Consider the following 14,509-nt stretch of genomic DNA (forward strand, 5'->3'; position numbering starts at 1 on the left):
CTAAGGACAAGCAGAAATAGCTGAGAGACCATGAACAGTGCCTTATTTTTATAAAAAAAACTTTGAAAAGAAGTATGAAAAGGAAAAAAAAAGGAAGTCTATTTTAACTTTTAAGCTAAATTTAAAGAGAAGCTACCCTTCTTTTTAAAAGTATGAAAAGTGAACTCTAGTGTGTCAGGCAACATTTTGAATAAATCTGTGATAAAGGGCTTTAGAAATGTATAATATCTTAGTGTACAAGGCATTCTAAATTGAGAACATTGAGACTGTTTGAGAAGTTGCTAATTTATTCTCAAAAGTAGAAACTCCCCCCTCCCCCCCAATAGGGCTGTGTGCTTGCTGCAGAGAGACAGAGAAAGGGAAAGTGAGAATTCACCCCTCCGAAGGGGTGGCCAAGCCACCATCCTTTCCCCTTCAGTCTCCTCTCAGGGTTTTTGGCATGCATGCATACATGCCTAATGTAATTTTCAAGCCACTGGGTCCTAGACTCAAACCGTGGTCAGCCGAGTAGGAGTCCAGTGCCTTAGCCACCACCTCGCTTCCTGCCCCCAGAATTTTAAGTGACTATCAATTAACGATATGATGCTAGGTACCATGCAAGCAAAGTAAATTGACATGGCTTCTGTTTCTTATCTAGTTTGTTATTATTATCTACTAATATTTTTTTGGCATGAGGCGCATGCACTTGCTGGGAGAAGATGGAGAAAGACAATGAGAGGGCAAGTGAGAAATAGCCACCGGGGGGGGGCCGTTCCACAATCCCTCCTCCCTCCTCCTTCGTTCTTCTACTGAGGTTTTGGGCATACACATACATGTGCCTAGCATGATTTTTCAAGCCACCAGCTCTGGGACTCGAACTATGGTCAGTCATGTAAGAGTCCAGCGCTTTAACCACCATCCTACCTGCTGGCCCCATAGTTTATTATTATTTTAATGCGATGCATTTGTAAGAATAAATATAAAACTGCATGCATGTGAGTATGTCAGAACATGGAACTTGACATGACGAGGAAAGAGACTGTTAGAAGAGTACAGGAAAGGTGACCACAAAGTCATTTTGAGACCATTCATTTTGGGCTTCAGGATACTATATTTTTCTAACTTGTCAAAGCCTATTTCTAAAGTTGTGGTGTCTGAACTAAAATAAATGATCTTGACTTGATCTAACTCTTGAACAGAACTGAGATGTTGTCTTGACTATCTCGTTATATTCACAAGCTTATGTGTCTATTTTGTTTGGAATTAAATAGTAGACATACATAAATATTCTTACTAGAAGAAAATGATCACTTAGTGAAGGAACCTAAATATCGATGCAAAATATTTATAGTATTTGCTTCTTCACTTCAGTTAGAGAGATTATTTAGTCATCAATTTATTCTATATTTATTACTCGCTACTATGTACAAATTGCTACACTAGACAAAAAGATCATGCAGTGATAAATGTGATGTAACTTTGATACCGCAATCAATATTCAACTGAGATTAGTCTTATTTTATTGGATGGCTAAAACTTCATGGCTTAAATTGGTATCATATGATGAGCTTAATGATCAAATAAGGTATTCATTAATCAACCCAACACAGAGTGTGTACCCATATTCCAGGCAAGGGGACTGAGAGCTGTTAGGGTAGGGTGACACCTGGGATTTTCAGCATATGTGACTCTCCAGAGTGGCCAGAGGAAGAGTTGGCTGATGCAGGCAAATTGGGAGGAACCCAAGGTTCAAAATCAGAAGTTGAGTTCTAATACACGAGCACAGGAATGCATTTGATGAGCAAAGTGGCCCGCAGAGGGCAAGGGTGGGAGCAAAGTGAAAGGATCTGAGATAATGACTGAAGTTCCCGGTGCTCCTTTGCCTTGGCCTTGGGTGTTCCCACAAGGCTTGGGAAGATCAGGCTGTCTTAACGACCTGGGTCCAAATGGACAGCCGTCATGTGCTTTATTCCTTTGCCTCACTGTGATTTGTTTTGCTGTCAGACTTAAATCCTATCTACCAAATTCCTAGACTTGTAGAAAGTGTTGGCAAATCTTTACATTTCCCATTGTCTCGTTTTCTTTTAGGTTTTGTGAATGATTCTGTTACTAAATCTATTGTGGCTTTGCGCTTAACTCTGGTGGTGAAGGCCAGCACCTGTGTGCCAGGGGAGAGCCATGCAAATGACTTGGAGTGTTCCGGAAGAGGGAGATGCACCACGAAGCCATCAGAGGTAAGGGATGTCTGGTGGCTTGTCAATATGTATATTTATATAAATAATCACTTACATAGATAAATATATGTGTGTGTATTGCTGTGTGTGTTGTGTGTGTGTATGTGTGTATGTCTCACGTATGAAAGGGGAGAGAACAAGTACATTTGCTGAAAAAGCCCCAAATTTCTGGCTTCAGTCCCATATCAATATGTAACATATAGGTATATAAATCTCCATATGAGTTTTAAAGTTGTTATAATACATTAGTACAGTGGCAGATCTTGCTTTGGTATGAAACAGAAACTCTGTGAGAAGTAAGTAGTCATTATTTGTAGTAGTAGAATTACGAGACGTGGAAGAAAGGAAAGGTAAATGCAATAGCTTACTTAGCAGTTTTTCGAACTGTTGCATGCAAACACGATTGTTCCCTCCTTAGGTTTCACATTTCCCCAGAAACATAGCTGTGGAAGTAAGAGGAAGGAGAAGGAACAGAGGAGAAGCAGAGACAAGAAGGCTGATCCATTATTTTGATTTTGTGGAGCCAGCATCCTAAACACGATGGCAGACCTGAGCCCTGTTCTCCTTGGTCACGTGGGTGTGGTGTGAGGGCTGGGGAAGCTTCTTTCTCTGCCTCCTGCTTTCTGGTTAGGATAGGAGCCCAGGAGCCAAAGGACCACACAGGTCACCTCCATCAGTGTGGTTTTCCCTTAGGACATTTTGGGCAGATCGACTCCAGGCTTCACTTGAAGATTCTCACAGAGGGAAACAGAACATCTTAGTAGGAAGCCTGTTCTCTTAGGAGACAACCTGTTCTCTCACCCCTTGCTACTTTGATCTCTGACATCCTTTCCTTTATTTTCCTCTTCCAGTTATACACATGCTTCTTCTTCTTTTTTTTTTTTTTTTTTTTTTTTTTTTTGAGAGGTTTTTGCGATAGGGTGCATGCACTCGTCCCGCAAAGATAGATAGAGAGACAGAAAGCGAGAAATCCCCCCGCCAGGGGGGATGGCCATGCCGCAATCCCTTCTCCTCCATTCTTCTCTTGGAATCTTGGGCACGCATGCACACGCACTCGGTGTGAGTTTAAGCCACCGAATCCGGGACTTGAACCGTGGTCAGTTACATGGGAGTCCAGTGACATAGCCATTACGCTAACTGCTGGTTCCTACACATACTTCTGTTGGAGTCAATGCTAAGCGAAAGTGCACCCTCCTAGTCCCCAAAGAGTGTGATTTGCTGCAGATCAACTATAAGGATAGTGCAGGCAAATTTTTCTGGGTGGCATCTCCACGCGACGGGGTTAGCACACGTAGTATAGTGGTGTGGACTTTGGCAAGTGAGAAGAGTGGGCCTAACTGACAAAAGGAAGGTTGGAAGAGGTTTTCAAATACTGCCTTTGTCATCTTGGAAGGCCTGCGATGCTCCTCAGTCAGGTATAACCTTGCAGTTGCATAAATACATCATTTTCCTCTAAGATCGTCCCTAGAGGAAGGAGAATGTGGTCAAGAACCCAAGAGAATAGTGGAAGTACTTTCTGCTAAGTCTTTGAAAAGGAACACAAATGTAAACCAAAGCCAAAACTATGTCCCTGCTTTTGGTGCTGAAGAGAATGACTGGAGGGAAGCGGAGGCCTGCCTGTGAAGCATGAGGAGATGGTTTTGCAAAGCTAAGGCTGTCCTTTAGTCCTGGCATCTTTTATCTCTGCCAGTTTGGACCAATCTGCTCTCTTTCTTGAGGGAGGAGCCTCATTTATCAACATATTTTATGGAAAAAAGGGGAAGGGATGTTTAGTGTTCTTGTATGACAGACAAGGCTAGGGAAGGGTAAATTAACTGGAGAAAAGATGAGGCAGGAAACTTGATGAAAAGTTTTCAGAAGGCAAGAGACTTAGGAGAGCCGTCTACACATGGTAGAAGGGTGTTGCATTGCAAAGCTGTGGCACACAGATCTGCCTAATGTGCATTCTAACTAATGCCAATGAACAGCTCCCTCTCTCTTCTTTGTGCTAGAGGGGAAATCCAATGGATACAGGAGGGAGAGACAGAGACAGAGAGAGAAGAGAGCACCCCCCCCCCCCCCCCGGTCCCATCACAATCCCTTCTCCTCCATCTTTCCCCCTTTTTAGGATTTTGGGCATCCCTGCACAGGCATCCAGTGTTTTTTTTTTTTTTTTTCCTTCCCCCTTCCCCCAAGCCATAAGGGCCGGGACTCAAATTGCATGGTAGGCCATATGGGCCTAGCTACCTTAACTAACAGGTCACTGGCTAGCCCAGTAATTGTTTTAAATTAGGGATCCCCAATCCCTGACTAGGAACTGGGCCGCTACACTGCAGAAGGTGAGCGGCGGGTAAGCAAGTGAAGCTTCCTTTGTATTTACGGTCCCTGCCCACAACTTGGATTACCCCTGAACCCTGCCTCCTGTCAGAGCAGTGGCAGCATTTGTCTCTACAGGAGTGTGAACCTTATTGTGAACTGTGCATGCGAGGGATCTAGGTGGTGTGCTCCTTATGGAACCTAATGTCTGATGAGCTGAGGGGGAGCTGAGGCTGCGATGCTAGCACTGGAGAGTGGCTGCAAGTACTGGTTAACGTTAGCAGAGAGGCTTGACTGCACAAAGACTGTAATAACTCTGTTGCTCGCAGACACATATCACAACTCTATCAATGAGTGGTAAGTGGCAATTAAGCTGCATTTGGTGGCAGGCTTTACAGTGGCAAGTGCATTGATGTACTCAATCGTACCGCTGCATCTAGTGGCAGGCTTTAAGTCAGGATCCGACACTTATTTTATTCTGTGTGTGGCTGGCCCACGGTTTTATTCCACCACTTTTGTCTGTGTCTCTTTTCTGCACTTGTTTCAGGCACACTTTTGGTATGCTCACAAGCTAACTCTCACCCAAATGAGTCAAAAAACAAATGTCTAGTGTTGCGGTGAGTTGTATATTACAATGTAATAATAATTAAAAACACCAAGGGCACAATAAGTGTAATGTGCTTGAATCAACCTGAAACCATCACCCACCTCTGCTCTGCACCACCTCTCCACCCTCCCAACTACCCCTCCCCATCTGTGGAAAACTGTCTTCTACAAAACCAGTCCCTCGTGCTGAAAAGGCGGGGCACCGCTGTTCGAAATGATGAACAAAAGGCTGTTTTCAGAATTTTCGACTGACAAAATGGTACGATGCGTTGTGTGCTTTCTTGATAATGAATGACTGTTCTGGGGAAACTTTTAATCTACATGGCAGTCACCATGTTATCTTAACGTGTGCGCGTGTGGGCATGCAACCAACACATCACAAAGGACTCCTCTGCAGAAAAGCTCTAGCTAGAAGCCTCTCCCCGGAGGGTTAGAAACAACTCACTAAAAAGCATTGGAGGTATTTAGCACCTGGCGGGTAAGTTGGAAAACCTTGCCAAGCATGACTCAAAAGCCTTGGTGAAGAATCCAGGCTAATTTTAGCAGGTCATTTCAGAGGAAGCACATCTTCATTAGGGTATCAGCTTCTCTGAAGAGCTTTCAGTGCCTCTAGGGTAACACCACCACCTTCTGCTGTCACTTCCCAGCTCTCTGACAGTTGCTTCTACAGAGTAAAGCCTTTGCTGTTATTGATTCTGCATTTACCTTCAGTGAGTTTAAGGGCACTGTGGCCGGTAATCCTGTCTCAGCCATTGCAATGACCCTGAGTGACTCTGAGGAAAGGATTAGGCTCAAATTACTGTGTCTACTCTAAGACCACCCCCTTGGTTCACATTGTGATTTGTAGAGAGCTCTCTAGTGTGACCTGAGCTGTCTGTAGCCAGAGAAGGGGGCTGGAAAAGTAGTTCAACTTTTTTGTGTCTACTTGAATTCCTGCGACTTTTGTGATGGTTGTTGTGGGTCTTGCAGCAACTTAGGGATAGTTGCTAGTAAAAGACTATTGTCATCATGTTTCTTTCCTTTTTCTTCTTCTTCTTCTTTTTTTTTTTTTAATGTTTCCTAAAATTAGAAGTTATATGGTCCAACTTCTACCCAATACGAGAATCACTCCATAGCATAAAACAAATAGAACTATATTTGGTGGTTTAATTTTATTGTTTCTAATCACTTTTTCATCTTGTTATTAGATCATCCATCAAAATAAAAGCAATTCTGTTATTTCCACACCACTCTCATTTGGTAAGGGATCTCATTTCTTTTCTGTCAGATGTGCTTTGGCTAGGGGATATTTCACAATTCCAAGTTGATGGGTGGTTTGGGATAAAGCTTAGCTTGCTGTTCTTGGATATTGCATCATTCTGGGAAGGTCTTTTAAAGTGTTTGCAATAACACTGAAAGGAATGCTCTGTTGTTTTGAAATCTGCTTTTGTCACAGGGGTTGATTCTGAGCTTTCCTTCTTACTTGACCGTTGGCCGCTATCTCTCTCTTTGAACATTGTCACCAAGGTTGTTGACCATGTGATGACTGACTCCTTAATTATCTTATGGGCAAGTGCCCATATGGGGCTCTTTGCTGGCTTGGGCCTTCAGCCATCTTTAGATACAAGTTAGATTTCGTGGTCTGTCTCTTAAGGTCAATGGTTCTGTGTTAGTCAGGGTTCTCTAGGGAAATAGATGACTAGGATGAGCATATATAATGGAAAAGCCTTATCTTAAAGAATTAGTTTATGGAACTGTAGTGTATTGGAAAGTCTAAAACCTGGTGGGAGAAGCCTGAAGACCAGAGACTCAGGAAGGAGTTGCAGTTTAGGTCCCAAAACAGTCTATGGGCAGAATTTCCTCTTGCAAAAGGCAGTCTTTTGTTCTGTTCAGACATTCAGCACAGAGAATGAGGCCCACTCACATTATAGAGGGCAATCTGCTTTGCTAAATGTCTACTAATTTTATATATACACACACATATACACAAACACATTTAAATTTATCTATATCTTTTCTTCCATGAGTGAGATATAGAATAAGAGAGGGAAAGTGCATCCCAGCAGGGTCAGGAAACCATGATTCCCCCCTCCAGCTTCAGCCAGCCCTGGGTCACAGGTGCACATATGCCCTTTGGGTTCAGAGAGGTCTCTAGATGTGAACCTAGAACTTTCTCGTGAGGGTCGGCCTTACAAAGCATTGTATTACCGCTGCACCAGTCTGTGGCCTTCCTCAAAATCTACCATTTAGGTTACATCTCATCCCAAAACACCCCCATGGAAATATCCAGAATAATGTTTGGTCAAGTATTTGGGCATTGTGCTCCAGCCAAATTGATACATAAAATGACTCATTGCAAGATTCTCTCTATTCTTCTAATTCCCTGTTGCCTTCTCCCTTTTGCCTTCCATCCAGTGGAATGAATCCCTTGCCCACAAAATTAAGGGAATCAATTAAAATTTTTTTGTTGAGAAGAGCATGAGACCCTTGACAAAAAGTAATTTTCCAGGCCTCTCTCTGAGATTCTGATACCTTTTGTTGGACGGTCAGGTGATTTTGATGCAAAAGTTGATTGCAAATAGTTCTTGAAGTGGAGAACTCAGGATCAATGCTGATCATCTCTCCATTCTTGTTGACTGTCTTTTTTTTTTTTTTTTTTTTTAGAGAGAGAGAGAGATATTTTTGCTATAGTATGCTCACCAGAGAAACAGAGAGAAACAGAAAGTGAGAAATCACCTCCCCCAGGGGGGATGGCCATACTGCAATTCCTTCTCCATTTTCCTCTCAAGATTTTGGGCACACATGAACACACATCTGGCATGAGTTTTAAGCTCCTGGGTCTGGAACTCAAACTATGGTTGAATGCATGGAAGTCCAGTGATGTAACCATTATGCCATCTGCTGGTCCCTCTTTGTTAACTTTCTAAAGCAAAATATATGACATCTCTTAATTCAAATATTGCATTTTAAGGATTCATGGAGTTAATAAGGGATGAATTCTGGGAAGTGATAGTATAATAGCTCAGTAAATATTTAATAGTTTTCCTGTTTGTTGACTTTGGTCTATACTGATAGGTAAATGTATCAGAGCTCCATTCTTAGAAGCTTCTCTGGAAATATCTCCAACTCTTTTTTTAAAAATTTATTTACTTTAGTTTTTTTTTTTTCCCCCTATAGAGTGCATATACTTGCCAGAGAGACAGAGAAAAGCAGTGAGAGGGAAAGTGAGAAATCACTCCCACCCCAAGGGGGGTGGCCACGTAGCAATCCCTTTTCTTTCACTCTTCTCCTCGGATTTTGGGCATGCACTCACATGCACCCGGCTAGTTTCAAGACACCAGGTCCGGGACTCAAACTATAGTCAGCCACATTGAAGTCCAGCACCTTTACCACCATGCTAGCTGCTGGTCCATCTCCAACTTTTCCCATAGGAATCCACCATCCTTAGCTCTTAGGGTTGGACGCTAGTACTGGCTGCTAGATGTTGCTGTAAGAGAGAACTGAGCTGGAACCCTTCTCCATTTATTCTCCATCTATTCAAGAGCCGTGGTCTTCATTTGGCTCTTCCAGGTGTGGGCATGTACGTGGGAAAAACACTTCCATGTCTGACTCCTGAAGGATCCTAGCTTTCTCTAGCCTTTCTGCCTACTCTTAGAAATTAAAGCTCGAGCTCTAGAAAGTCCTCCTCTTTCTGCCTAAACTGAATTTTTCAGTATGGCTTAGTTTATTGGAAATCAATCACGGAGCTGAACCAGTTGCTTTGACCCTTGATAACCAGGATAATACCTACAGTCCCTGCCCTATAGCCCATGTCGCCTAGGCAGGAAGCACCACTATCCTAGGACCCTGTCTGCCTTAGAGCAGTTCCCCTCTATGTTTTTCCTGTTACAAAGACCTGTGCCTCTCGGTTAGGGCTCTCAGTGGATTCCTGTCCTGCGTTTGTTATTGCAGAGCTTGTTCACAGAGCGGTGATGGGCGTGCTGGATGCACTAGCAGCCTCTAGCTCTGACTCCAGCCGCCCCCCTCCAGTCTTTGCATCCTCCTGACCACCCGCTCTCCAGATCTCTGCGTCTTACTCCTGCCATTTCCCATCTGGATCGCTTGCCTGCCTCAGTGATCCCTACTCCCTCTGACCCTTTATCCTCTGACTTCTTTCTCACGTCCCCAAGTATCTTTCAGGCTCAGTTCAAAATCTCCCTGTGTCCAGAAGCTGTTTCTAATTTCCCAATGCAACGTAGCTCTCTTCTCTCAAGTCCCACAGTGCTTTCCATCTCTTATGAGACACGTGACTTTTGATTTCCTCCTGCACATGCTCATGTACACTGGTACTTACGTGTGCTTTGTTGCAGGGTTATTAGTGCCTGCTGTGTGCCTGGGGCTTCCTTAGGCTCTGCGGATACATGTTTGGTCAGGCAAGACATGGCCTCCAAAAGGACTTCGGGAGGTTGTGGCAGAAGAGTGCCGGATGAGTAACTTCGCGGTGAGGGCACCGTGTGATGTGTGCTGGGAAGGAGGTTTGCAAATGTGTCAGGGAGCCCAGAGCACGTCCAGCTCAGACGTGAGATCACACAGAGCTTCCCTGGGGAGCTGCAGGTGGTGAGTTCTTCAACAGCAGCCTCTGCATTTGGTTCATTCCGTATGCAGCATAACCACTATCACAGAGCTCAAAAAACTCTATGAACCGAATGAGAGAGAAAAAAAAAAGACAGAAAACCAGTTTGCCAAGTTTTGCATTGGCTATGCAATTTGAGTTCTATATTCAATCAATATGGGAGCATGGAAAGTAAATGGTAAATTCAGTTTTAAAAATAATGAGTCACAAAATACTCTGATCTCGGGCTGGCTCACAGGTAGTGTGACCCAGGAAATTGTAGTAACTGCTTAGGAGCATTGGAAGCGACATTGTCATTCATTCCCTAGCATTTCAAAAAGAAATGGGTCAGGATAATTTGAACCATCCTCCTGTTGGTTAGAGGCTATCGGTGAGCTCCTCTCAGGTTGGGTAGTGGCAATGTGCAGTAGGGCAAAATGATGGCATGTCCCCTCACCACACTGTCCCAGAGGTAATACTGCATCTCATTAGGAAAAAAACACAAAGGCCCTCCCCGTGTCTTGAAAAGGCACTGTGACCTGGTGGGGTTCTGAGAAAGAAAAGGGAGGGGAGGTAGATGAAGGAGCCACAAAGAATCAAAGGGAAGCCATTCCCTGCCTCCTTTCAGTGTCCATACAGCAGCTGGCAACCGGGGCCTCGGGACTTGGAGCTGCCTTTTCATAGTTCTGTTCAGCGTGTGGTGGGTGCGGCCCGCGGTTCTTCGTTCCCTCGGAACAATTTCTCCTTTAAGAAACACAGCCAGTGAGGGTGCAGAGTAGAGTAGCGGACAGAAATAGTTGAGTCAGTGGTGAATAGCCTTTCAGAGAAAAGAGATGAATTTATTCTAAGAAATTGTTCTTTTAAAGAAGTTTGTGTGTGTGTGTGTGTGTGTCTCTGTGTTTACTTGTTAGAGGGCATGTATTCATCAGACAGAGAAACAGAGACAGAGAAGAACAAAGCACCCTCTCCCCCCAAGGAGTGTATTCACACTGCAATCCCTTCTCCATTTCTTCATCCTATGGGTGTGTGGGGCACACATATAGAGGCTCCTGGTGTGCTTTTCAAACTGCCAGGGCTGAGACTTGAACTGTGGTCGACCATGTGGGATCCAACTTTCTTAAGCACTGGACTATGGGGCAGACTTTCAAGTTTTTTCTTGCTTATTTATTTCTTCCATGAGCAAGAGAGACAGAGAGAGAGACATAAACACATACACACACCCAGTAGTGTCTTGACACTGTGAGCATGCCTATGCCTGAACTACTCAGGGAGCTCTCCAGAACCTTCCACCGGGTCATCCTTACAGAGTGTCACTTTTTACCTCTGTGCCACCATCTGTCTGCAGAAATTGCTCAAAGTGGAGGGGAGACTCTTTCTGTTGACTGAGTAAAGCATGATGACAATGTCCATAAAACCTTTCAAGCCAGAGAGTAGATGCTTTGGACTTAATGCCAAAATGAAGGTGTTTGAGACACATTTATTTGTTGATTAAAAAAGGGTTATCTGGGACCAGCAGTTGACGTAATGGCTATGTTGCTGGACTCCCATGTAGTCGACTACAGTTTGAGTCCTGGACCCGGTGGCTTAAACTCACGCCGGGTGCGTGTGCATGTGTGTCCAAGATCCCGAGAAGAGAATGGAGGAGAAGGGATTGCGGCATGGCCATCCCCCCTGGGGGTGATTTCTCACTTTCTGTCTCTCTGTCTCTGTCTGTCTTTCTGGCGAGCATACGTGCTCTATAGCAAAAACCTCTCCAGAAAAAAAGAAAAAGAAAAAAGAGGGTGATTTTGCCCACAGAGCTTTACTGCAGAAACTGCTTTGTGGACCTCTGAGAGGAAAAGTACTTCTATGAATAATAAAAATGCATGAATAATGATTAGAAACATATTAGCCACAGAGATCATAAAACTAAGTGCAGCTCAGCTGTCGCTTTTCTAATCGGCAAAGGATAAGCCCACTTAGACTCTCGCTGACTTGCATTTGAATTGTAATTCTTGGTAGTCCTGTAATTAAAAAGCTGTCGCTGACTTTTATGTTACAGAACAGAAGGGGATCCTATCGTTGCCTGCTCAAAAACACAACATACTCGAGTTATTTATTAAATATTAAAGAAATAATTCTAAAATTATATCCCAAAGGGTAGATGTTTCATCATGTTTTTATTCAGCATCAGCGTTTTCCAGAAGGTTGAAATGTATCTCCCCCTGCTGACATACAATTGTATAGGTATTGTGGAAAATTGGTGGCATTCCAAATATATTACGGTGAAAATTATATCCTTGGTGGCATTTTCAGGGTCATAGAATTTAGAGTGGAAAGTGATTTTAGAGGCCTCTCTACCTGTTTTATTTAAAACTCCAGGAAGCCAAGGTCTAAGAGAGATTTAAGCCATTTGCCCAAGTTCCGGAAGTGAATTTATTACAAGGGCAGGATGAGAATGGAGAGTGATGTCTGGACTTTGGCGTAAGGGTTTTCCTGCTGGGCAACCCTAACTCTAGTTCTCTGCTCCCCTAATGTGAGGGGTCCTCACAAAGGTCATGGAAAGGGACCAGCAGTAAGCATAATGGCTATGTTGCTGGACTCTCATGTAGTCGACCACAGTTCAAGTCCCAGACCCAGTGGCTTGAACTCATGCCAGGCACATGTGCGTGCGTGCCCAAGATCCTGAGCGGAGAATGGAGGAGAATGGATTGTGGCATGGCCATCTCCCCTGGGGGGGGGTGATTTCTTTCTTTCTGTCTGTCTCTCTGTCTTTCTGTCTTTATGGCGAGCACATGCGCCCTATAGCAAAAACCTCTCCAAAACAAAACAAAACAAAACAAAACAAAACAAAACAAAACAAAACAAAACAAAACAAAAAAGTCATGGAAAAAGCACATTATGGGAAAACTGCATGGACTTAAAATTTTTTGCATGAAAATAAACTTGTACTTTCATTCCATTCTTCTGACAACTTTTTGATGCCCCTTGACATGTTCTGTATTAAGGCATTCGGGATTCTGGCAGGCTTTGTCCCCAGCTCAGTGTCCTCATGTAGTTTACTGTTCACTGTGAGGACAGCCAGACACCAGGCAGAAATGAAGGTGTGTTTATGTGATTGTTCTGGCCCAATGGCATTTTGGTGCGACATTTCTCCAATTTTAATGTGCATGTTAATCACAGGGGGATCTTGCTGAACTGCAGACTCTGCCGGCCTGGGGACCACGAATGTTAGACCAAGACTTGCAGGCCTTGTCCTCATGACCCTTCAGAGACACTTGAGAGTCAGCGACCCCTCCCCGTGGTATTCTTTGACATGTATTGTGCTGGGGGAGTAAAGTCTCTGAGTTTTTCTTTCTCTAGAGCAAAGTTTGTGAAAAACGACAGCACAAGTGATATGAATAATTCAGGGCAAGAGGAAATTCTGAGGGAGGTGACCTTCAGCCTTTTGCTTGTATCCCAGGAACTATTTGGAGTCCCCGACTTTACCTCCCATTCATTACCAAGCTAAGGCTTACGGAGAAACATGCTCCTTTCGTAGTCCTATTGGAGACAGGACCATAATCCTTAGGCTTAAATTTTCTTTTCTTTCTTTTTTCTTGAGAGATTTTTGCTATAGGGTGTTTGTGCTTGCTAGAGAGGCAGAGAGATGGAACGTGAGAAACACCACCCCCAGGCGGGATGGCCACACTGCAATTCCTTCTCCTCCAGTCTCCTCTTGGAATTTTGGGCACACGCTCACATGTGCCTGCCGTGAATCTTAAGTCACCAGGTCTGGGACTCAAGCCATAGTCCAGCGATATAACTGTTATGCCACCTGCTGGTCCCAGATTTAAATTATTTAAATTATTTTTATTTATAGAGCATGTGTGTGCATACGAGATAGAGGTGAGGGGTAGAGGTGAGCACCTTACATGGGGTCTGGTCACACGGCAGTCTCCCTCTAGTCCTTCAGCCTATAGGATCCTAGTCACTTGCATGCATGCCTGGCATGATTACGGCTGATCAGGCTGGGGATCTGTACCACAGTTGCCATGTGGGATCCAGGTTCTCTGGAACAGTGTCCTACTATTGTGCCATGGAACTGCCCATAATCCTTAGATTTTAATTCATACCTTTTAAATAGTGAGATAAGGTTCAGACTAGACTTTTATGCCCAAGAGAAGAAAATCATCCCTGTGGAGCTTGGAGGGCTTACTCACAATTTTTTTCTTCCTTGTCCTTTTGTCCCGTGTTTAAGCCGGTAAGTCAGTGAGCTATACGTGGTGGCTGGGAATGATGCGGCTAAAGGTTGTGTTGAAGGGCATCCCGCATGGGGCCCTGTGTTACCACTCTTCTTTAGGGATCTGAAAACTGCCAGCAGAACTTACTCTGAAAAGGGGATTTATTCCACCTATTATCTCGGAGGATTCACTAACTTTGCCCCATTCCCATGCCCTCACACAGTGTTTTCTGAGCACCTCTATGTGTTAGGCCCAGAGCTAGGCCCTGAATCAAGGTGTGGAAGACAGACATGGCCCCTGCGCTCCTGACGGTGTAAGGCAGAAAGTGGCCTCAGAAGTCATTGAAATTGACCCAAAATCTCCTCTGAAGCATTGTCAACCTCCTTAGTCTTCCTCAGCTCTAATTTAATAGCTAGCTAATGATCATTTGAGGCGTTTTGGAACTTCTTTAAAATTTTGAGAGGAAAACGTCTATTGTCCTTCTATGGCCTTCTGTCCTCTGTAGCCATTCCAGACATGGTTTTAAAGTATGAATGAGGTCATCTATTTCTGACAAGATTAGACCTTCAGTTTGCTATGGCAGTTGCTCCATTCTTTTTGTGACTCCATCATAGTAGTGAAAA

General features: G+C 43.9%; 1 protein-coding gene across 1 annotated transcript in view; it reads left to right on the forward strand.

The window, feature by feature from the left end:
• The window catches only part of DNER (delta/notch like EGF repeat containing), a 234,775-nt gene that overhangs the window by 51,203 nt on the left and 169,063 nt on the right, over positions 1-14,509 (forward strand). The window contains exon 5 of the mRNA XM_006141980.1: positions 2,068-2,213. Coding sequence (XP_006142042.1) covers positions 2,068-2,213 — 146 coding nt within the window. The remainder of the gene's footprint in view (positions 1-2,067; positions 2,214-14,509) is intronic.

Source organism: Tupaia chinensis, unplaced genomic scaffold, assembly GCF_000334495.1.
Source record: "Tupaia chinensis unplaced genomic scaffold, TupChi_1.0 Scaffold000066_1, whole genome shotgun sequence".
NCBI classification, from domain to species: Eukaryota; Metazoa; Chordata; class Mammalia; order Scandentia; family Tupaiidae; genus Tupaia; species Tupaia belangeri.